A 25,569-nucleotide genomic window follows, 5' to 3' on the forward strand; every position below is an offset into this window, starting at 1 on the left:
AATTAAAACTTTCTTAATTGTAGGTCATTTTCATTTTTAATTTATTTTCATTTCCAGCTGTATAATTTCAATATTTTTTTTTGTTTCCATTATAGAGGTTTTAACATTGTTGTCATTCACCTTTTCGGACCAGAAAAGTTTTCTGATTCTATGTGCGGGGTTGGGAATCGAACCCAGGTGGGCTGCGTGAAAGGCATCGACTTATCCATCACGCTATACCCGTTCCCCAAATTTCAATATTGATTCATCTTAATATCATCCGCATTATAAGGCCTCTGTAATACAAAACCTCATTCGATTTATGGCATGCGATTATATGTACGAACATCATACACACTACAAAATTAATTGTATTTCCTATATGGCTGCTGTGGTGACTCATTTTGTAATGAGAATCATCTACATTTTGAAATATTTCAATTTACAAGTGTATGTGTTTCAAACCAATTTTCAGTGATATTCATACAAATCAGTTTTTTTTTGACAGAGGGGAAATTGAATGGCCGACTTATTAAAAACATCTGAAAATTGTTATGGGGATCGGATGAAGCAAAAACCGTTCAGTTTGTGGTCGCTCATTTCTTTCAGTGCGATGCGGAATATAAAGTCAGAAAACAGCAAAGACTCAACTCAATATAAGACCTACATTACATTACAGCGCTGACGTCGTTCAAGAGATCTTTAATTTCTGACATTTCCATATTGTTGCTTTTTGAAACGTCATTGCGAAAACAAAAAGGATATCAAAATTTATTCACTACAGCTGATTGGAATGCCAATAAGTTGAAGGGTTTTTTGAAGTATTACTTGACAAAGAAAAGTGCTAGTTTAAATTAGTTTCTGCGTTTTTCTTATTTCCGCGAGTTTATGCAACTGATTTTTCAAGTATAGATAAAGGGGTGAAGGTCAAAATTTGTGCCGAAATTCGTGATGTTTAATTTTGACGGCGACTTTCGTCGTCGCCCACAGCAAAGTCTCGGTGGTGTTTCGCAAAAATCAGATCGTCTCAGCATTATCCGGAAGGCTCAGCAAGAACGCCAGAAGCGGGAAAATATTCGTCGTCAGCAACACGGTGCGACGGTGATTCAAAGTTCGGTGCGCAGTTTTGTGCAACGGCAGAATGTCAAACACCGTGAACGAGAAAGGTTCGATGAATACCGGAAAATTAATGGATTGAAAAAGTTACAGGATTTAGAATATCTGTCTCGAAGGATTGTATTGTTCTACCATGTAAAAAATATCAAGGATGGAGATCGATTGGTAGGTTAGCGAATCTGCAGCAGGTTTCTGCGAGTGGGTTCGTAGAAGGTCATTAATTTTGGCAAATAAATCGATACTTTATTCTTGTGAATGGAGTAATTTTTGTGGATGGAGAAAAGAATATATTTTTTCGTGTTTTTCGCAGATTTTTCTCTGTCAATATCTTATTAAGAATCAAAAAGAAGCGTTTGAGGCAGCAACAACCGAGTCGATATGGACATATCGTATCAAAAAATTGTTGGGATTATGTTTACAGCAGATATTTATTCCTGAGCATTCATCGGTGAGCAATGCCCTTGCTTTGCTTTAGATGTACTCTAATATATTGTTCACTTACAGACCATCCCTATGCGCATGTTAGAAATTTTTTCGTCCAACATCTATGTAGATAAGTACATCGATTCGAGTTTAAAAAATCGTGGTCGGAATTATCTGGAAAACATTTTCTGCTATCTGATCCGCCAAAAGTACTTTCAGATCATCCGCCAGCTAATTGAAGACAAAATACCTCCCATAGATGAAGATACAACCGAACTGCCGAATCCAGTCGGAGATGCACTGCTGCAAATGCTGCTCCGTCCCTTGAAGTTGATTCCGACAGCAAACGAATCGTTCAATGCCAGCATTATGCAGTCGTTCTGTTTCTACATGCTATCCCCAGACTTTTCTAATCAGATCAAACACTACATCGTTCCTTCGCTGGCGAAGAGCTTTGATTTTCCGTATATTTCATTGATACACTACATTGCAGATGAGTATCAGGTTCGGTTGGATTATCAAAACACAATTTTGATTGACATCGACGACGAAATGACCGACGGTGGATCAATGATGGCTAAAAGAGCAGGGGAAAATTCTAGCAAGAAACCCCGAAAGAGTCGACAGAATGAATCACTTCTGTTCACCAGTTCACTGCTTTACACTGCGATGAAACTGAGCGAAAATCAGTTCGGTAAGTGATTTGAATATGAGATTTTTGATAATAATAGCGTAAGACGGTAATTTGAAAATTTGGCCACTCTTTTCGAGTATATCTTCGTAGTCTATTTTCCACTTGCGCCCGGCTAACTGTTTATTACAAAAACATTTGCTTACTTCAATAAATCAAGGATCTTCGTCGAAGGTTTTAACTAAGGGTTTCCCATAGATGATATAGAGCGAGGATGTCGGTAACTCACTGTAGAAAGCGCTGGCCAAATTTTCGCGAATCAAGATTTTAGCATCAATGTTCTATTTGTAGAGAACAGTGACGTGTTTTCTTCTATAATAAACAAGCTGTCCCGGAGAACTTTGTCCCTCTCAAAACTCATATCTGGATATAAATTGTTTCTATCAATCATGAAGTCACTAGAATTCGAACCATTATTCAGTCTGCAGTATTATCAAAGCACCTAAGTTATTCGCATTTCACTCCAAATTTATTGCTTTTATTAATAGAAAACAGTACTTTGGTTGAGTTAATCTAATAAATCTCAAGTATTCTCTTATTTCTTCTTACTCACATATAGCCGTAAAAATTGTTGGAATAACCGATAGATCCGTAGCAAATGACATATGCACGATTGAAAAAAAAAAAACTTAAAATTTTGTAAACGAAATGTTTTTTTTTCTATGTTCGCCTAAAAGATTTTTATCGAATAACGTTATTTTGAAGTTTACATTTTGTAGAACATGTTCTCTAGAGAAAAAGTACGGGTGTGTAATGTCAAAGACATAACTGGATGTCGTGAATACGAATATGACACGCTTTATTTATGCTTCCGAATTCGAATTGGTAGTTGATCGATTGTTTGAATTGTGCAAATTTAAAAAATTTAAACGATGCGCCTAGACTAAATTACATATTAGTTAAATTAAACATTCTGAAACGCAATTAAATATTATGAAATAAGCAGTATAGTTCATTATAATAAAAAATGGTGGCTCTGAAAAGAACTTTTTATGAAAGCGTTCGTGATGAAGAGTGACGAGTTGAGTTAGTTCAGCACGCAGACTCTGAATTCTAAACCCATATTCCGGAACTAAGCTCTGAAACTTGAAGACCGCCATGACTACCAGAATGAGTTGTATAGAGTACAGTAAAGTAAATTTCCGCATAATTCTTTACGAGTATTATTATGGTTCTAAAAAGAACCGAATAGAAGAAGTCTGGAATAAAGAACTGGACCCTGAGTTCAAGAACTAAATTTAGAACCAATAACAGACTCAGAATCCAGTTTCAATTCTAGAACTGCAATTTCGAAACTGAAATTAGTTCCGGAATACAGTTTCAGCACGCAGGCTCTGAATACTAAACCTATATTGCGGAACTAATATCTGAAATTTGAACTTCTCGTTACGACTACCGGAAAGCAAATGAGAGTTGCTACCTGAGCGTTTGAGGTTTTAGCCACGCAAAAGGTGCACTCTCCGTCGCTGCTGGTTGATGGTTTAACTCTCGCGATGGCAGTCTTCTCGCCTTGATGGCCAGCAAGCGAATGATAGTTGCTACCTGAGCGTTTGAGGTTTTAACCACGCAAAAGGTGCACTCTCCGTCGCTGCTGGTTGATGGTTAAACTCTCACGATGGCAGTCTTCTCGCTTTGATGGCCAGCAAGCGAATGAGAGTTGCTACCTGAGCGTTTAAGGTTCTAACCACGCAAAAGGTGCACTCTCCGTCGCTGCTGGTTGATGGTTCAACTCCCACGACGTCTGCTTCCACCGAACGCACGAAAAGAAATGATCGATTTTCGACCACGGTTTCCCTTTTATACGCATTCAGTTGCAGATATGTGCCTGACTACCTCAAAATCGTCGTCCTTGCGCGAAAAATCCAAGCGAAAGTAAAGAGTTTTCCGCATTATTTTCAAATTTTGAGAAAACTTAATTTTTGAGTTGTTTGTGGTTATCTCACATTGTTCAAAATATTATCCTAAATTCCTGATCATATTTTTGATGAAATGGTGAAAGAATTATGTTGCTACCATTAATACAAGTCGAGATATTCACGATTAAGTTCTGCCCATTCTTCCATATGGCTAATTTTGAAAAGGCACCCCATAGTAAAGTAAGTCGAATTCACGACAAAAAAAAACTTAAAATTTTGTAAACGAAATGTTTTTTTTTCTATGTTCGCCTAAAAGATTTTTATCGAATAACGTTATTTTGAAGTTTACATTTTGTAGAACATGTTCTCTAGAGAAAAAGTACGGGTGTGTAATGTCAAAGACATAACTGGATGTCGTGAATACGAATATGACACGCTTTATTTATGCTTCCGAATTCGAATTGGTAGTTGATCGATTGTTTGAATTGTGCAAATTTAAAAAATTTAAACGATGCGCCTAGACTAAATTACATATTTGTTAAATTAAACATTCTGAAACGCAATTAAATATTATGAAATAAGCAGTATAGTTCATTATAATAAAAAATGGTGGCTCTGAAAAGAACTTTTTATGAAAGCGTTCGTGATGAAGAGTGACGAGTTGAGTTAGTTCAGCACGCAGACTCTGAATTCTAAACCCATATTCCGGAACTAAGCTCTGAAACTTGAAGACCGCCATGACTACCAGAATGAGTTGTATAGAGTACAGTAAAGTAAATTTCCGCATAATTCTTTACGAGTATTATTATGGTTCTAAAAAGAACCGAATAGAAGAAGTCTGGAATAAAGAACTGGACCCTGAGTTCAAGAACTAAATTTAGAACCAATAACAGACTCAGAATCCAGTTTCAATTCTAGAACTGCAATTTCGAAACTGAAATTAGTTCCGGAATACAGTTTCAGCACGCAGGCTCTGAATACTAAACCTATATTGCGGAACTAATATCTGAAATTTGAACTTCTCGTTACGACTACCGGAAAGCAAATGAGAGTTGCTACCTGAGCGTTTGAGGTTTTAGCCACGCAAAAGGTGCACTCTCCGTCGCTGCTGGTTGATGGTTTAACTCTCGCGATGGCAGTCTTCTCGCCTTGATGGCCAGCAAGCGAATGATAGTTGCTACCTGAGCGTTTGAGGTTTTAACCACGCAAAAGGTGCACTCTCCGTCGCTGCTGGTTGATGGTTAAACTCTCACGATGGCAGTCTTCTCGCTTTGATGGCCAGCAAGCGAATGAGAGTTGCTACCTGAGCGTTTGAGGTTCTAACCACGCAAAAGGTGCACTCTCCGTCGCTGCTGGTTGATGGTTCAACTCCCACGACGTCTGCTTCCACCGAACGCACGAAAAGAAATGATCGATTTTCGACCACGGTTTCCCTTTTATACGCATTCAGTTGCAGATATGTGCCTGACTACCTCAAAATCGTCGTCCTTGCGCGAAAAATCCAAGCGAAAGTAAAGAGTTTTCCGCATTATTTTCAAATTTTGAGAAAACTTAATTTTTGAGTTGTTTGTGGTTATCTCACATTGTTCAAAATATTATCCTAAATTCCTGATCATATTTTTGATGAAATGGTGAAAGAATTATGTTGCTACCATTAATACAAGTCGAGATATTCACGATTAAGTTCTGCCCATTCTTCCATATGGCTAATTTTGAAAAGGCACCCCATAGTAAAGTAAGTCGTATTCACGACAAAAATAAACTGGTTCTGTCAGTTTAGTCAACGGTGAGAATTTTACATTTCTGCGGTCCCGAACAACATTTAAGCGCATTTTAGTAATAAGTACTTACAAAATCCTGACAATGTAATACATAGTTCAGCAACTATGGTTTTCAATTCTATATTGAGTTCTTACTAAAAAAAATAGTAAAACATGTACTCAAAAATATTCATCAGATTCAGTGCATTTATCACGAATATATGAGCCATTGCCTAAATTTCAGATCGGTGAAATTTTGTCTTTCGGATATCACGTCAAGAAACTTTCTAAAGATGAATAACAATCTACATGCATAATTTTTCATAAATGCTATTTTTGAGATCATTTTAAATCCATTATTTTGCTTGGAAATTATCATTAAGACCCAATTTCACTTTCTTTGTTACCATGGAATTCTCTTGTTCATTGTCACGTCACTACACATTCCCTAAGGTGTAATAATTACAATACAGACACCTATTCCGAACTATTTTTTGTAGTTTTTGTAAAGTATGATTCAGCGACTCGGCGGAATAACGCTTTCAAAAGACTCTTCCGTCTTCGTAGGTTACATGTCATTTCGTCGACGTCATTACAATCATACAATCAATTTGCATAAAGGGCATATTTATTTTTTTTATAATAAAATTTTGTTAAATATGTTTTTTATTATATATTTTTAGTCAACATTTATATCTAGTGGCTACAATATTTTAGTGATACAGTTCATAACTTTACATCTATGGTATTATCTGCTTAGTCTATGTTTTAATTTTTATTTCTTATTTTTTCAGTCCTAAATTGTTAGTGACTCTTATTTCATGGTCAAAGCGCTCTAATAATGGCATGTTCAGAAGTTGAACATTTAGTTTTGAATTTATTGTGTGTGTTTTCAAATTTCTGCTCGATTGTTTCTTGTTTAGCAATTGTATGTACATAAGAAGTTTAGCCCATGGAGGAAGATTCAGAATTTTTAAAAATTTGTTTTGAACGACTTGGAGCTAATAAGCTTTATGACATTTTGCGCAATTTTTCCAAACTGGAACTGCATACTCATGACTGGATAAACTATTTGCCTATAAACAGATAGTTTGTTTTGAGGTGGTAATTTAGATTTTCTGTTAATCAATGGGTAGAGAGATCCCAATAAAATGTTGTATTTTAACACTATTTTGTCCACACTAAAGAGAAACTTGCTATCCATGGTCAGTCCTAGATAAGCTGCCTCATTCAACCAACCTGTTTCAGAGCCATTTATTTTAATTTTGTTATTCTCAAGTGGGAAAAGATGGGGAGATTTAGAGTGGGGAAATATGACAGCTTGAGTTTTAGTTCCATTGATGCATATTTTCCAATTGTTGAAATAATCAACCAGTACATCCATTCCTCTCTGTATTTTGACTGAGGTGTCATCGGCAAACAGTGAGAGTACGCCATCACCCGGAAGTGCTGGAATATCTGACGTGAAAATATTGAATAATATTGAGCCCAGGATACTACCCTGAAGAACACCAGCGACAACATGAAATTTATCTGATGATAAGTTGTTAACAAAGACTTCGAAACTTCTGTTTGACAGATAGTTTTTTACTATTTTGATTAGATAGGTTGGGAAGCTGAGATGATGCATTTTATGAATTAGGCCATCGTACCAGACATTGTCAAACGCTTTTTCAACGTCTAACAAAATCATGCCAGATGTTTTCGAAACAGCTTTATTTCTTGAAAGAGTGTTATTGACTCTGACCAACTGGTGAATAGTAGAACGACCTCTTCTAAACCCAAATTGTTCTTCAGGAAAAGTGTTATTGGTGTCTGCAAACTCTACAAACGGGACAGGATTGCTTTTTCGAACATTTTGGACAGTGAAGATAACAGACTGATCGGATGGTAGCTCTTCGGACAGGTGGGATCCATTCCAGGTTTTTTTATTGGGATCACTGGGCACTTTGGCCACTTTCCAACTAGAGGGGAAGTAGCTAAGGTCGAAACATTGGTTGAAAACAGATGCAAGATGTTGGAAAAATCTAACGCTAAGGTGTTTGAGCTCTATGTTGAAAATAGAGTCAGCACCCGGACTTTTATGTTTTTTGATCTTTTGATGGATTTTTCCAATTCTTCTGTGATTATATAGAAGGCATTCTATCAACAGTTTCGACAGTGGCTGAAACAGTAGTTTCATGAGGAATGACCATATCGTGACCGAGAAGGTGGAAACTAATAACATGTTGACCTAAAGCAGTAGCTTTTTCAACCGGTGTTATGAGCAAACAGTCATCCAGACGAAGAGGTGGTATCGGTTTCGGCTTGTTTTTAAGAAGCTTAGACAATTTCCGATTGATTGGTAAACGACTGGACAATGCGCAATTCAGGCCCCAGTGTGGTTCTTAGCCTCTTGTCCAGTAACTCCTATCCATACCTCCCCGCGGTGCCGGCTGGGGTACGAGCAACCATAGGAAAGATCGGGTAACCAACCCCGGTGGGACCTTGGTCGTATGCTGACAGGGAAGGGGGTCCTCTTTAGAGGATGTCGGAGCGTCTGTACTCCATGTTAGGAGCGGCTTCAAACAGCGTCTGATCTGGTATCCAGCGGCTGAGTATGAAATGCTGCATCCCGTCCAGCTAAATCCAAGATTGCAACCCCACCAACGGGATCGTTCTAGTGCTAGTTGGGACGTTAAACAGAGCAAGCACGATGATCCTCCGGCGAGACAGGGGGTTGGCGTAGGCCTAATAAGCCGCCCATAAAACATTAATTACAAACAATACAGGAGAGAATACGACCCGGAACAATCGGCATAGACCCACGCGACGAAATAAGGACTACGATTTGAAACGTGGAACATGGAACTGCAAGTCGCTAGGTTTCGCAGGCTGCGACAGGAGAATATACGACAAACTAAATCCTCGCAGCTTCGACGTCGTAGCGCTGCAGGAGCAGGCTTCCCAGCAGTACTGCTTTTCAATGACATCCGCCACGAGATATCATGAACTGTCGGACCGCAAAGTCGAAAGCCCAGTCTACAATATGTGTGCAAGCATATGCCGAACTGTAATGGCAACAGCGCTCGCATGCCTAAATGAATGCTGTCACTGAGACAGTTTCTACTCACCAGTTTGATGAGAGTATTCTATCCGGAGAGTAGTCAAACCGAACGGGCTGTTTGTATCCTGTTTCTTTCTGTTCGCTCATTCGCATAAAATGTTACGGGGACAGCCTTAGAAAATCGAAGACATCCTTTGATTTTTAGGGAATTACTGTTACGAAGGGCTGTCGCAAGCCGGCTGTCTCATCAATGTCTCATGAAGCAATAAACCGGCTGTTTCTGGAGACGAGCTGTGGTTCATAGTGCGCTCGCACTATTTCGGCTGCCTCAATGAAGTGGTACTAGTACATACGATTGCGTTGTTGGGATTACCTTTGCAGGAAATTTTAGGATTTCATTACATTACCATTGTGAAATAAAGAAATTGTTTTAGATTTATATATACTGTCGGTGAAGGCAATGAATTTTAATAAGTAACGAATATTAAAAGATAAACACAGAGTTTTGTGTAACGGCTCATATATCTGAATTACTGAAGTATTCATCCTTAGTGCTTCCTTCTTATTCCTAAAGAAACAGATACACTAGCATTCATTGATAATACTCCTAAAATATCTTCTGCACTCTTATTCTGAATAACGACGTTTTGATTTTTCTGTTTCTCCTAGGATAACTAAACCAATGAATTTTTTAGGGTCGGAAATGACAGCCACAATATTATTATTATTATTATTATTATTATTTGATGAGTTGGCTAGAGCTGGTGAAACGAATGATTTCGTTGGTCCTGAACCAGCTTTACCACTTTCAACTAGTTGGATAAAGCAAAAGATTCGTTCTTGGGCTGCATCCAAACATGCCAGCTACTGGCGCAGCTTGCAAACTTGCGCTCAGACAAAAGCATGTCTACCAGATTTAAATCTGAAAATGTCAAAGTGTCTACTGTATTTTTCCAAGCATCATTGCTGTATTCTGGTCAGAGCTCTGACTGGACATAGCAAACTCAATGATCACATGGCTACTATTCAACGTGCTGAGTATTTTTATTATTATTATTATTATTATTATTATTATTATTATTATTATTATTATTATTATTATTATTATTATTATTATTAATATTATTATTATTATTATTATTATTATTATTATTATATTTATTTATTTCCGCTTTCAAACTTAATTGTGGTCGTTCACCGGGGAATCACACCTACATTTTTCAATATATAATTTTTTTTTTTTACATAATTCCTTTTCAGAAAGAAAACTGTTAAATATATGCAATGAACTCGGCTCTCAGAATGTTTCACTATTCATTTACAATATTTAAAGTTCCAAACGTTTGATTTTTTTTAATGCGGACACAAGCTACTTAGCCAATTAGAGTAGAAAATTTTCGACATTCTTAGACTTGTAACTGCGGAAGTCGGATCCGAATTAAATTCAATAGTAACCTATGCAGCCTTTTCATTTCAGCCTGATTTGGGAAAATAGGTGCAGTCATGCCTGAGAAATTGAGTGACGTTGTTTGACACATACAATACACATACATACACACGGAGGAATTGCTTAACTTATCCTAGTCGAATGTCAACTTTCACTAGTCGAATTTTCAAGTAATTTCAAAACCTTTTTTTATGACAAAATCAAAATCTATGTATACACACTATGAAATTTTTATAATTCCAATGGCAGATATAAGATTCTTCAAAACCAAATTGAGCTTGAATTCATGTTTAGGTAATAACATGTTTTGTTACTTACCATTTTTGGAAATATAAGTGTACTTTATAGGTAATCGTACTTATCCCCAAATTTCCTAACCAGAACCGGCAATGAAATTCAATACGATGAATCTATAGTGCATCGAAATGTGAGGGCGTGAGGGCCGACTGAAACAGAGAACCAAAAATGTATACGAGAATTGTAGCAAGCGCATAGAAACTGGATGTGCTGTTTGAAATTTCAAGGCACCGCATCTTCTTCTGCGTGCGCTCGTGATTGCAACATCTACATTTCCAAAATTGGCTTGAGCGTAAAAGCACATAGAGGAAATGATTAAGATACTTCTCAAAGTTTACATGAAATTGTCCTTTTAACTGCAGCTATAAATTTGGGCCTCAGTTACTTTTATATCAAGTTTTGTGGTAAACAACGACATTAAGCTAAAGAATTCAAAAGATACTGAACACAAGCTTCTACTTGATGAAAGATGCGCTTTAACCGAGTTTTAAATTTTACAATGTAAAGTGACAGTTTTAATGTGTGTAAAAGTCGCGAACTTCTGGTAGCTATGACCAAAATAATATAATAGTTAATATGCCGTTTCTAGAGATAAGATAATTCAATGCATAACAGGAAGAAAATGAATTCCAGATTATCAGCACATATGTATTTTGGAATATATTCCAGGTTAATAGAAACACTATACTATTCATATATAGAAGATAACTGGATATGTCTGGAAGGCTTGAGACCATATTACTCAAGAAAGACATTATTAAATAACTTGGTGAACTAAAACTTTTTTCTAAATAAAACGAAATAAACATTCGAATCTGTTACGGGCAACCATGCTGCATTCCACGCTTGGAAACATGTTTTTTGGAAGAACCGCAATTTTTCATTCAGTTTTTGCATTCAAAGCTTTGTTGTACGGTACCTGCAAATAAATTTCTAAATGATTTTTGCATTGCTAATTCCGACTCCAAATTTTGCACTCAAGGTTTTTATTCGATTGGTCAATGTACATATAACGAACTTAACGAGTCAGATTTTGTATGTTTCAGTTCTGACTTGGAAAGATTCTTAGTCTCCGTAGTATTGCAACACTGACCATGCAATAGTCCCGTAGACATACAAGTCGACCGCAAAGTTGAATGCTATTCAGAATCACGCTAACTAGTATCGAATACAGAATCTTTAATTTGAATATATCTTTTGCTACAAACATTCATTCACCGTTTACATCTAAAATCTGATTCAATTGACTTATACACTCTTGAATAAGAAACGATCGCGCCTTTGATATTCTGAAGGAAGAGATAAAGAGGATGGAAATAATGCTCCAAGCACATCAGTACGCGCCTACACTATGAATGTTACAGGCCACAAACCGAACGTAAACTGCCTGAAACGAGCACGCCGAACTGTCTCAGCTCTTTAATTATGAATATAATTTCATGAAAACAAACTTTTCTTTCTATAGAATTTCATTGATCGATCGATTCATAGAAGATCGACCAAAATAAAAAATTGACTATTCATTTAAACCAAAGTCCGTTCTTTAATCCATTTCGTATTAGTAGTTTCGTATATTATTAATTATCAATAATATTGTTATCAATGCCTTAACAACGGTGATTGCTATGCGCAATGATCAACCGCTGCGCAAAGCAATCACCAAAGGCAAAACTAAAACCCACATGCTTGCCTCGAATCTTCATAGCAAACCAAGAGCAACAAATTTAACCGCACCAGCTACTGTCGCAGACCTGGTCAAGGGAGAGTAATATTTTGCTCTCGACAGAAACAACGCAGTGACTGATACCCGAAGTTTACTGTCGCATCAGCAAGAACTTCATGCTTCTTCGGCTGTCGTGGACCATGACAAAATGTTTTGAGATGGAATGAACTGTCGAACGAAGGGAATGACGGCAACGTTGGCTGTACAGAACTATTTGTCTAAGGGCTGTCGTGATGAAACCTATCACAAGGCTGTCATGGAAAGAGTAGCAAGACAGCCTCAATAATAATGTCGCGCGGCGGTACATTTGGGAAGCCTGTGCAGGAGCTTTGTTGGATGGGACAGAAGGTGTGGAAAAGCGGACATCGAGCGGCTACCTTCTACCAAAGCTGTGGCACAACGAACGAGCTGGGAACTGGCTTTATAGTGCTGGGCAAGATGCGTCAGCGAGTGATTGGTAGGAAGGGAGGCAATGTACCGACCGGTAATCGGGCCGAACAGCCTGCGTGCCGCATCGAATAACAACGGCCAACGGTGTGTGTGTGCTACCCAACGTCGAAACCAAACGTCGCGGTTTAACATCGCGCGGCTCCGGGATCCTGGAGTAGCCCAAGATTAAGCGCAGCAGTTTGCAGTGGCACTACCAACGGAAGAGCAGCTTGGTGCAGCTACTCTTGAAGATGGCTGGAGAGACATCCGTTCTGCCATAGGTAGCACTGCATCAGCAACGCTAGGTACGGCGACACCGAACGTAAGAAACGACTGGTACGACGACGAATGTGAACAGTTAGTGGCCGAGAAGAATGCAGCTTGGGCGAGTAAGCTGCAACACCGGACGAGAGCAAACGAGGAGCGATACAGACAGGCGCGGAACAGACTAAACTCGGTATCCCGTAGAAAAAAGCGCCAACAGGAAGACCGAAATCGCGAAGCGATGGAACAGCTGTTCCGTGCTAATGACACAAGGAAGTTCTACGAGAAGGTGAACCGTTCGCGCAGAGGCCATGTGCCACAGGCCGATATGTGCAAGGACACCAACGGGGATCTTCTCACGAACGACTGTGAGGTGATCGAGAGGTGGCGGCAGTATTTCGATGAGCACCTCGATGGCGATGTGGCGGAATACGAAAGTGGTGGCGCGGTAACGAACTTGGGAACGCGTGTGGAGGACGATAGACTGCCGGTCTCAGACCTCCAAGAAGTGGAGGAGGTGGTAAGCCGGTTGAAAAATAATAAGGCCGCTGGCGTTGACCACCTACCAAGCGAGCTACTAAAACACGAATTCGTGGGACAATATCAGGCAGGATTTATGGGCGAACGCGCTACCACGGACCAAGTGTTCGCCATCCGCCAGGTGTTGCAAAAGTGCCGCGAATACAATGTGCCCACACATCACTTGTTCATCGATTTCAAATCAGCCTACGACACAATCGATCGAGAACAGCTATGGAAAATCATGCACGACTACGGACTCCCGGACATGTTTGATACGATTGGTCAAGGCTACGATGGATCGAGTGATGTGCGTTGTTCATCGTTAAATTGTTGTTAAATCTACAAAACGCTGATTAGACCGGTTATCCTCTACGGGCACGAGTTCCGGACAATGCTTGCGGAGGATCAACGTGCATTAGGTGTTTTTGAACGGAAGGTGTTGGAACCATCTTCGGCGAAGTTCGGATGGAAGACGGTACGTGGAGAAGGCGAATGAACTATGAACTGCACCAGTTGCTGGGAGGACCAACCCTCGTCCAAACGGCCAAGATCGGGCGGTTACGGTGGGCCGGGCATGTTGTTAGAATGTCGGAGAACAACCCGGTTAAAATGATTCTCGATAATGATCCGACCGGTATAAGAAGAAGAGGCGCGCAGCGGGCGAGATGGATCGATCAAATTGAGGACGACCTGCGGACCCTTCGCAGCAACCGAGGCTGGCGGCGAGCAACCATGAACCGAGTTGAATGGAGACGCTTCCTGTATACAGCAGAGACTAGCGTGGTCTACGACTGAAAGAGTAAGAGTAAGTACCAGTTGTTGTAATTTTTTGAGACCCATCAGAGGACACCTTCGAACCCTTACTAGGGAGCTTTTGAGAAGATTTATTTCTTCTCTTTCTGTATAATGAGTTAAGAGGGACAGCCGAAAATTTACCTAGGGGGTCATCATATTCGGTCTCGTTAGCTGACAAACAAGTGTATAGATTTACATGAGGCGTAGCACTCTTCAACATTTCAGCAAAAGAACTCTTTGAATGTCGCTTATGTGAACGCCTCATCTTATCCTTGCGCAAATTGTACGCGGTGCATACCGAGATATCATGCGGTCCCTCCTTACAGAGAGACACTTTTTAATGTCTCCGCCGCAGGAGTTATCCGCATGACTTCCTCCACATTTGATAGAACGGGATTTATTGCAACAATGGGATGCTGTATGTCCCAATTGTTTGCAAACGGATTAATTCGAATTATCACTCGACGGCACTTATGCAGACACAGTTGAATATGGAATGACCTTGATAACGGTTGGTTGGTAAACGACTGGACAATGCTCAATTCAGGGCCCAATGTTGTTCTTAGCCTCTTGTCCAGTAACTCCTATCCCTACCTCCCCGCGGTACCGGCTGGGGTACGAGTAACCATAGAAAAGATCGGGTAACCAACCCCGGTGGGACCTTGGTCGTATGCTGACAGGGAAGGGGGGGCTTGCCCGAGCGTCTATTCCTACGCGACGAACTAAGGACTACTATTGGAAGCTTGGTACATGGAACTGCAAATCGCTTGGCTTCCCAGGATACGAACGAATGCTGCATGATGAGCTTAAAATCCACGACTTCGATGTCGTAGCACTGCAGGAACTTTGTTGGACGGGACAGAAGCTGTGTAAAAGCGGACATCGAGCGGCTACCTTCTACCTGAGCTGTGGCACAACCAACGTTCTAAAAACTAGGATTTGTAGTGTTGGGCAAGATGCGCCAGCGCGTGATTGGGTGGCAGCCAATCAGTGATAGAATGTGCGTATTGAAGGGCCGTTTCTTCAATTACAGCATCATCAACGTGCACTGTCCAAATGAGACGAGACCCGATGACGAGAAGGAAGCATTCTACGCGCGGCTGGAACAAACCTACGACAGCTGTCCACGGCGGGATGTAAAACTCGTCATCGGCGACATTAATGCTCAGGTAGGCCGATATCCACAAAGCCACCTGGAGATCACCTGATCAACATACGGAAAATCAAATCGACCACGTTCTCATCGACGGGCGATTCTTCTCCGACGTCATCAATGTCCACACTTACCGCAGTGGCAATATTGATTCTGACCACTACCTTGTCGCGGTTTGTATGCGTTCAAAACCATCGACGGTGCACAATACTCGTCGCACAGGAACGCCGGGAGTCATTCTCGAGCAGCTACGTAGCATTCGTACTGCAGAGGAATACGCGCAACAACTGGAGCTAGTGCTACCAACGGCAGAGCAGCTTGGCGCGGCGACTCTTGAAGTCGGCTGGAGAAACATAAGGTCCGCCGTGAGTAGCACTGCTGCAACCGTTCTAGGTACGAGGTTATCGAATCGAGGAAATGACTGGTTTGACGGCGAATGTCAGCAGTTGGTCGAAGAGAAGAATGCAGCAAGGGATGCTGCAGCATCGCACTAGAGCGAACGAGGAACGATACAGACAGGCACGGAACAGGCAGAACACGGTTGTCCGGAGGAAAAAGCGCCACCAGGAAGACCAAGATCGCGAAGCGATGGAACAGCTGTATCGCTCAAATGACACACGGAAGTTCTATGAGAAGGTAAACCGCTCACGTAGATGCTACACGCCACAGGACGAAATGTGCAGAGATACCAGTGGTAACCTTCTCACGAACGAACGTGAGGTGATCGACAGGTGGAAGCAGTACTATGACGAGCATCTGAATGGCGAAGTACAAGATACAGAGAACGGTACAGGAATCAATCTGGGTGCACGCTCAGCCGACGACAGATTCCCAGCCCCTGATCTGTTGGATATAAGTGAGGAGATCGGTAAGCTGAGGAACAACAAAGCCGCGGGTAATGACCAGTTGCCAGGCGAGCTGCTCAAACATGGAGGAGAGGCACTGGCTAGAGCGCTGCACTGGATGATTTCTAGGATTTGGGAGGAGGAGATTCTACCGCAGGAATGGATGGATGGAGTGGTATGTCCCGTCTACAAAAAGGGCGATAAGCTCGACTGTTGCAATTACCGCGCAATCACATTGCTGAACGCCGCCTACAAGGTACTCTCCCAAATCCTTTGCCGTCGTCTATCACCAATAGCTAAGGAATTCGTAGGGCCGTACCAAGCGGGATTTACTGGAGCCCGCGCCACTACGGATCACATATTCACGATAGAACAAGTACTCCAGAAGTGTCGTGAATACAACGTACCCACGCATCACCTCGGTCCAATAGTTACGAATAGTTTCTCTCCATGCTCTCTCGCAAATGTGCAAAATGATTCTCGATGTGGCCGGGTGGCCAAAAAAGTTTTGATATTTTGAAGTTTGACTACATCACATAAAATCCAAAATACAAATGGTGCCGCCATAGAAATGGATTTACCTTCACAAAGATAACATTCACTTAATTTTTATCGCGACAACATATGTGTTTTTATCAGTGTTGGTGATTGCCGAAAATTTGACAGAAGCTGCTATATTGCTCTCTATATTGTATACAACATTTTCAATCCGGTAGAAGATCCTATAGGAACTCGAGTCATTCAATGCATGAATCGCGAGAGAATTTTTCTACATTTCTTCGCTCCACTTTATACTCTGAGTATTTCACGGCCCTTGAAAAAAAAATACAGTCTGATAATGATCGTTGCTGTGTGGAATTTCCCAAGAGAGGATCGCAAGTTGACAATTATCGCAGAAAATCGAATCGATGGTTCAACTTGATGTTTCTCATACTAGGTTGCAATATTTCAAAACCCTTGTGTGGAGCATTCACATACATTTTCATAGACACAACTTATACAAAGGTTATATGCACATAGTTAGAATAAGCGGCAATAGTAAAATGATTCTATCGCAATTATCCACTGCCCTTACAGAATCGGATCGCGAAACGAGAATAAGCGACCGTTTGTTGCTTCAGAGAGGATCCCCACAGCAGCATGCTAACCTTTGATTCTCAGAAATGTCATCGAAAAAAAATCGCTCTCGCACTGGTGTCTATTCTATGTTAAATGAGCCATGCCGGGTGTCTCTTTTTGATGGCACTGATTCATTCGTGTAAAGAATGAAGAGTGAGCATTCTTTGATACGATAAAAGCCATTCTTGGTTTTTATGCACTAATCGCATCTAAACTAAATTATCTAGACATTGTCAGGATAGATTTTCGATCCATGCTTTTGAAGGCGAGATATTCAATGAACAAGTTGAAATTTGCCGTCTTCAGCTATGCAATTCTTCCTTCAGAAAAAAGACTTTCCCTACCGCTAAAGTCAATGCATCATTCTGAAATTTTCACAGAATAATCTAAACTATTTTTCTAAGAGATTTTCAGTTGGGTGTTTTGATATTCGTCACCGTTTCATAGAAAATCAGATTTGAAGCGTGAAAATAGCCCTCTAAATCACCCTGAAACACACTGGCCTCAGCCCTTAAGGGAAGTTGACATTGATAATATTCCCTAGTAAAGTTGACCAAAGTCAAATATTGTTATAGAGTTTTCTTTGCGAAAAAACCCTTTTAGCTAAAATACTCTCCCATGGTTGGTGGGATTAACGTTATTGCAATTATTGTCAGATACAATCATTTACAATTTAATATAAATATGTGTTACAGCTTCTAGCTTCATTATTTAATTAAATGAATGAGATATGGAACGATTTGAATAAGATGTTGATTGCATTACATTCCAGCATCCAGGGTTGGAGAGCCGGTAGGGCTTAACTGAGTTTTATGTTTTCATTTTCATACTACCGGCCCTTATTACCAGTTATTACCAGTATGTAGCAGTAATTACATAAAGTGAGCGTATCCCAATTGTGTCCCACGATGACAACAAGTGAACGGTAAATCAAGTTCATCTTTGACGTTTATTGATGGTTTGTGTACCATGGTATACTGTGGAATAAGATGGAATGTTGTGGAATAGAATAAAATAATACTGAACATATGAGCAAACCACTGATAGCTGCCACACGATGTTCATCCAAGTTATTTTATGAGATTGTTTCGTTTTCGTGTGGGACCTGATGGGTTAGCTGATGTGTGAGTGAAGTGTAAGTGTGCAATAAGGGCCACCGTTTCAGCTCAGGATTATCGATCGACCAATAATAGAGATAAAAGTTGGGTGACGGCACCCCCTTTATCTCACCTCCATTAGTCATCTCATATACGAAAACCATTAGTTAGAGTGAGATTTGTTTGAAATTAGGGGCATTTGATACGAGTTTTCGCGACACTATAACACAGTATTGAACAATTTTCGAACTACTTTTTCTGCAGTATCGCTTCACATAACCGAAGCAAAGAATTCGATTTTTTTTGGTTAAAAGTCGAGTAATGGGTAAAATAACATGGTGACTCTACTAATGAGGTGAGTATTGGTACATTAACCCTACCCAAGTAGCAAATGTAACTTATTGAACTTTGAAGATGTTTTACAATTGATTCAGAAATGTTCTTTATGTTTGATATGTTCAGAAAGATTTTTAAATATTTTAAAATTGGTTGTGCAACTCATTACTGTTAAGTTTCACAATACTACCGAAAAAATCACTGTAGAACAACTTTAGGTACATCTAAAACATTTGTGCAGTATATCACCAACTTGTTTATGTTTCACTAAAGTTCTGCAAAAAAAATCACATCGTCATGTGAAACGGGAGTAATTATAACAATTGTGCAACTTATCAAAAACTTTCCAAACGGCTGTCATAATTGTAGCGGACACAATATACGTCGAAATTGCTTTAAATCTGTTGTGGAAGAAAAATTAGTAAATGATTGATGCTCTCCGCAAGGCAAAAATGATTAGCCGAATTGATAACCTTGCTGTAAAGAATATGTTTCTACTGAATCCACATAGCTTTGGCTGCCCCATGAATTTTTAGCTCAATGTGTGCAGTTTTCTTCAGTTTTAGAAAAAAACAATGATATAAAATTCAAAACTTGCAAAAAAGTTGTGCAAGATTTATCTGTTTGAATTGAACGCAAAACTTGCCGACATGACATTATTATCATAAAAGTTGCAGGAATACAGCATTACATACGCAATGAAAACAAAAATCAATCAGATAAATTGTATTCGGTTTTCATCTCGGGAACAAAATAAACAGACCTGACATCACTTTTCAAAGATATTGAACGAAAAGTTAATGTCATCATAGTTATAAATTACCGCTTGTGCAACTTGTTTTTGCAACTCCAGCACACGGACTTACCAAAATAATACCTACAGTGCGTATCACAAAAGTCGGGTCCGCTAAGATGAATGACTATACTGTATTGTTGTTTAATTCAACTAGAAGATTGAAACTGATAAAAAAAAACAAAACGTGGAGCATTTCTTTTCGAAATAATATCATGTTAATGTTTCCTGTTATTTAGATAATATATGACATTACGTTGGGTGAACCATTTTCTATTCAACTTACTGTTACCATCGATACCATATTGGAAAATATTCAAGCAAAATTCATTTCGAGATTTTTCAGGTTTAATTACACATTAGTTTGATCAAAATCGTCTGAGAATTTTGAAGAATGTTTGAATACACGTATTTTAAACACCATTCCGATGATTTTCATTCAAAATAATAGACTGTTATTTTCACAGTAATTGGTGCACAATCATTAAAAACGCGTTAATTCAAAGGCGCTTGGAAATTTCGGCCGTACGAATATATGTTTCACCATAAAAATGCAGTTCGTTGTCGATTTTTCAATTACAAAAACACAAAAAATCAATTCTACAATATGTAGCATTATCATTTTTCATGTGCAGATTATTTTACAAGATCCATGTTTGTGTTAAGAGCAGTTGTATTGAAAATCAAATGTGAAACTTATTCATTAGAAATTAAGTTTGCATGTTTTTGTAAACGTCATTCCATTTCTTGTTTACATTACGTAGTAGCTCTCAAGAGTTTCACAATTGTTTTTTCACTGATTTTATTACTGCTTTTGTGATGGGATCGAGGCATGAGTTTTTGTATCAGTTATATGTTGCACAACACAGAAAAATTGCTCTTTTCCCATAACACAACAGTTATCAGAATAGTAATATAAACTAACTTTATAAATTGCACAATCGGAAGAAAAATACAGGACAGCAACTTAATATGCTACTTGGGTAGTTAGAATCTATTAGAATAGTAACTAAATATTACGATGTTTACTTGGGGAATATATGTGTAACACATGGATCAATAAGTCCCGAGACTAACAATGGAAATAACATTTTTTTTGCAAATTTTATTTTTATTCATCAACATAATCACCTCTTAGGGCGATACAATGGTTCCAACGTTTTTCCAATTTTTCAATACCATGTTTATAAAAAAAATATCTTTCGCTTCAAAATAAGCTTCAGTTTCAGCGATGACCCCCTCATTTGAGCCTAATCTTTTTCCCTGGAGTATTTTTTTAAGATCAGCAAAGAGCCAGTAGTCACTGGGGGCTAAATCTGGCGAGTATGGGAGGTGGGGAAGCAGATCAAAGCCCAATTCGTTCAATTTCGCCATTGTTTTCATCGACTTGTGGCAGGATGTTTTTGTTCCATCGAAAGCAATCGCGGCACCCACTTGGAAAAAACCTTTTTCATGCTCAATTTTTCATGAAGGATAGTAGATACACTTTCATATGATATCTGTGTCATCTCAGCAATCTCACGGAGTTTCACTTTACGATCTTTCATTATAATTTTTGTCACTTCACTCACATTTTCCGGTGTAACGGCTTCCACAGGTCTACCCGAGCGTTCCGCGTCATTTGTGTCGGTACGACCACGTTTAAACTCGGCGAACCACCGACAAATCGTTGCTTTTGAATGACAAGAGTCCGGATAACATTTTTCAATCCATTGTTTCGCTTGCACGGTGTTTTTACCCATTAAAAAACAATGTTTTATCAAAACACGAAACTCGTTTTTTTCCATTTTTTAAACAAACTACAAAACGACTTTACTCCAACCTCGATAACTCAGCTGTTTCTGGTCGGATCGACTTAAAATTTTGACCCGTTTCAAGCAAAGGTTAGTACTCTAGAAAGACGTGGTTACTGGTTTACTACGAGCGCCATCTCTGCTTTAGTCTCGGGACTTATTGATCAATGTGTTATGTGTGTGTAAATGTGTATATAGGGGCATGTGTATATGTGTACATGTATGTATGTACAATATACATTACATAAAAAACAACAAAATCCATAAGATAGAAACATGAAAACAATATAACAACAATTTTATAAAATCTGTTTGAATCAGTACAAAAAAACAGTGACCAAGTGGGCAGAAACATTTATGCATGTTGTTTAAGACGGTGAATTTATAACCAAAATGCACTCAAAATTGATTTTCTCATCTATTGCGGAATTGTTCATTCTTTGTTACAGATCAAAATTTTTACCATGATGACAATACTTTACCTACCTGATTCCAACTATGTATCATATTATTTTCACTTAAAACATCTAGTTTGTGAAGTGCATATCATATCAGTATATGAGTGAATAATATTTTACCATTTCTCATAAAGTTTAGAAGGAATTAGAGATACTTTTTGTCCATGTTTGGTGAGTCTTTCAATTTATGAATGCATTTGAACATTGCCTTCTTGATTTAATCGGTCTTGTCCTTTACACAACCCCGTATTTTTTTAGTCTCATGTATTCAGCTCACACCATCAATCAGTCCGAGCGATTCTCGATATTCGGATGTGTGGAAAAATCATGTCAGTTTTATTCGTATTCACGTCATCCAGTTATGTCTCTGACATAACGCTCCCACTTTTTTAAACAATGAAACGTTTTCAATATTTCCTCCTTAAAACATAGTGTAGGCTATACAAAAAAATATGCACTAGCATCGAAAAGGGTGACAAACAAAAAACCTAAATATGTAGAACCATATTGTGTCTATTCATTATACATTATATAAATAAATCAATAAATAAAGAGTCAATGAAAAGTTTTTCGAAGAAATATCCACACACGTTTATGAATCATCACTAGAGGGATTAAAATAGGTTTCGTATTATTTGCAGAAAATCTCAACAACGTAACACTTTATAGTGCATACGTGAAAGTTCTTTCATCGATGGTGAACAACATCACGAAACTTCCACGTATGTCAGCCGAAAGTTATCACCACCGGCAGGACGTTTCTAGTGACTCCGATTCAGAATCCGATGATATCGAGATGCTAACCAGCGTGGAGAATCAAACGCTACGGGAAATTATCAACATGCTTAACGATAACCAGCGAGTGGCGTTCGTGGTGAGACACGTTGACGAGATATTAGATAAGCCCGATGTGATGCAGCATCTGTGCCTCATCTGTCATAATCTGATGACCTACAATCGGCTAGCTGTTTACGAGTACAAATTGTTGTACATGCTAGCATCGAAACCGCAATTTATCCGTTCGCTCTGGTATACCTTGACTGCCCAAACAGTAAGCCAAGGGTTCTCGTCACCAATATCGTTATTATCAAAAGGATTGACAATATGTATGTTTATTTGTGCTTTCGTTTTTCTAGAATTATGAATTATTATTTTCGTTCTAGCCAAGTATGACTCCGATCGAATTGTGCCAATACTGGCATCGTTTTGTGCACTGTTTGGTAGACTTATAGCCACATTGCATGATGGCGAATTCTGCCAGGAAAACGTCCTGCCAGGAACGGTCAGCAAAATCATGCCATTTACGATTGCAGAAATCATTCCGCTTAGTACGACTCTAAAGGAAATTTCACTCGGTTTGGTAGAACTAGCTTTTCCCGAAACACGATCCTCACTGAAGGACAGCTATCGAACCATGTTAACCTCACTGAACAATGAGTCCACCTCTCACTACCGATTAAAATGTGATCTAAATGAGCAAACTAAGAACGTTTGGCCCCACCTGCTGAAAGTATGCGTTTCGTTACTACGACAAATCCACACTCGTGACCTGCGACGAGGTTTTTGCCCTGACGGCCACTGGACGGCACAGAATCTGAACCTTCCTTTGGATAAACCCACCGATTTGCATCTGTCCCGTGGACGACGTGGACCACGGCCATTTCAACCCATCAGGGATTTTACACGTGAAGATGTGGAAGATGGACCTCCTCTCTCAACAAAGCAGATCCGTTCTATAACGATTCTGCGGGAGATTCCATTTGTGGTGGCGTTCAACACACGCGTCGGTGTCTTTCAGGGATTGGTAGCGGCCGACAAACTCCGAACCCAGGGTGATCTACAGGGATTCTTACAGGGACCTTCAATTCAGTTGACTATTCGAAGGTCGCACATGTATGAGGATGCATTCGACAAGTTGAGTCCGATAAATGGTAGCACGCTATTTTTTATTCGTTTAATCTCTTGATATACTAACTATTTGATTATTGGTTTTCAAAATCAGAACCGGATCTACGGCCAAAATTCCGCATAGAAATGGTTAACTCTGCCGGCATGAGAGAAGCTGGCATAGATGGAGGTGGAGTGTTCAGAGAATTTCTATCCGAGCTTATTAAAACTGCTTTCGATCCGCATCGTGGTTTTTTCATGTATGACATTGATTTGTTATGGATTTTTATATTCGATGATTAACATGTTTGTTTTACCAGGATCACAAAGGACAATATGCTGTACCCGAATCCGAGTGTAGGCAAAATTGTGGAAGACTATCAGCGACATTACTACTTCATCGGGCGAATTCTGGGCAAAGCACTGTACGAAAATTTGTTGGTTGAATTGCCACTAGCAGAATTTTTTCTTTCCAAACTGGCTGGGAAACATTCTGATGTAGACATTCATCAGCTGGCATCGCTTGATCCCGTTCTGCATAGGTAGGTTCTCTAACTTAATTTAGATAGCATTATAGTGAGGAGTAATTTTGACCACACGCACAGGAACCTTATGTCTCTGAAGGCATACGAAGGTGACGTAAGCGATCTTGGATTAGATTTTACAATAGTTTGTGATGAACTAGGCGAAACTAGGGTACGCTTGAATGTATTCAATAAATCGAGTGTCGGCAATTCATAATTATTCTGTACAATTATAGATAGAAGAGCTTAAGCCGAACGGTTCCAACATAATGGTGACCACGTCCAACCGCTTGGAGTATATTCAACTGATGGCCGATTTTAAACTGAACAGACAGATACGTTCACAGTGTTTAGCGTTTCGGCAAGGTTTAGCAAATGTGTTACCGATTGAGTGGTTATACATGTTTAGTAATAAGGAACTGCAAGTACTCATATCGGGTGCTGAAATTCCAGTGGATGTACATGATCTACGGCAAAATACACGCTACGGTGGCGATTTTACGATAGAACATAACACAATCCAACTGTTTTGGAAAGTGGTAGAAGAGTTCGATGATATTCAGCGGCGACAATTGCTTAAGTTTGTCACCAGTTGCTCACGGCCACCGCTTCTGGGATTCAAAGATTTGGACCCTCCGTTTTGTATCCAAAATGCCGGTGACACAGATCGTCTTCCGTCTGCGAGTACGTGCATGAATTTGCTCAAACTGCCGGCCGTCGAAAAAGAGGAAGTGCTGCGCGAGAAATTACTTTATGCAATTCAGAGTGGATCTGGATTCGAACTAAGCTAAGATTTGTTCTGCATTCTATTCCGTACCGTTGTACCAGAGGTTTAGGTTATCGATGCACGCGTTTTCTTTGTGGTCAGATTTTCTGTGGTGTAATAATGGAGAACATTAATGTGAAATATGCTCGGAAGCTATTCTACAGCATGTAAGCACTTAATGATCCACAAGACATGTGTAAGCAACTGTATGGTTATATTTATTTCGAAATACTATTTTAGACTATTCTCAACAGAATAACAAGTGTATGAATAAAAAAGAAGGTAAATATCAGAAATATCAATTGTGAATGACTTTTTATAGAAAGAATTTCGTTATATTTAGTCGACCAGTGTGGTTGGGTACATGCATGTTTTGCTTTTCTCATACAGAAAGGTTATGCCAATTACTTGAAAATTCGACTAGTAAAAATTAATTGGTGACCGTACGAA

General features: G+C 39.3%; 1 protein-coding gene across 1 annotated transcript; it reads left to right on the forward strand.

Annotated features, from left to right (window-relative positions):
• Positions 1–716: 716 nt before the first annotated feature.
• On the forward strand, positions 717–25,415 carry LOC131435226 (ubiquitin-protein ligase E3C). Its single transcript, XM_058602891.1, has 9 exons — positions 717–1,260; positions 1,406–1,543; positions 1,600–2,212; positions 22,584–23,048; positions 23,106–23,873; positions 23,945–24,089; positions 24,150–24,371; positions 24,435–24,525; positions 24,590–25,415. The coding sequence occupies exons 1-9, from the start codon at positions 931–933 to the stop codon at positions 25,142–25,144; spliced, it is 3,327 nt and encodes a 1,108-aa protein (XP_058458874.1). The 5' UTR covers positions 717–930; the 3' UTR covers positions 25,145–25,415.
• The last annotated feature ends 154 nt before the right edge of the window (positions 25,416–25,569 follow it).

The sequence above is a fragment of the Malaya genurostris genome, chromosome 3, assembly GCF_030247185.1.
Source record: "Malaya genurostris strain Urasoe2022 chromosome 3, Malgen_1.1, whole genome shotgun sequence".
In the NCBI taxonomy this organism is placed as follows: Eukaryota; Metazoa; Arthropoda; class Insecta; order Diptera; family Culicidae; genus Malaya; species Malaya genurostris.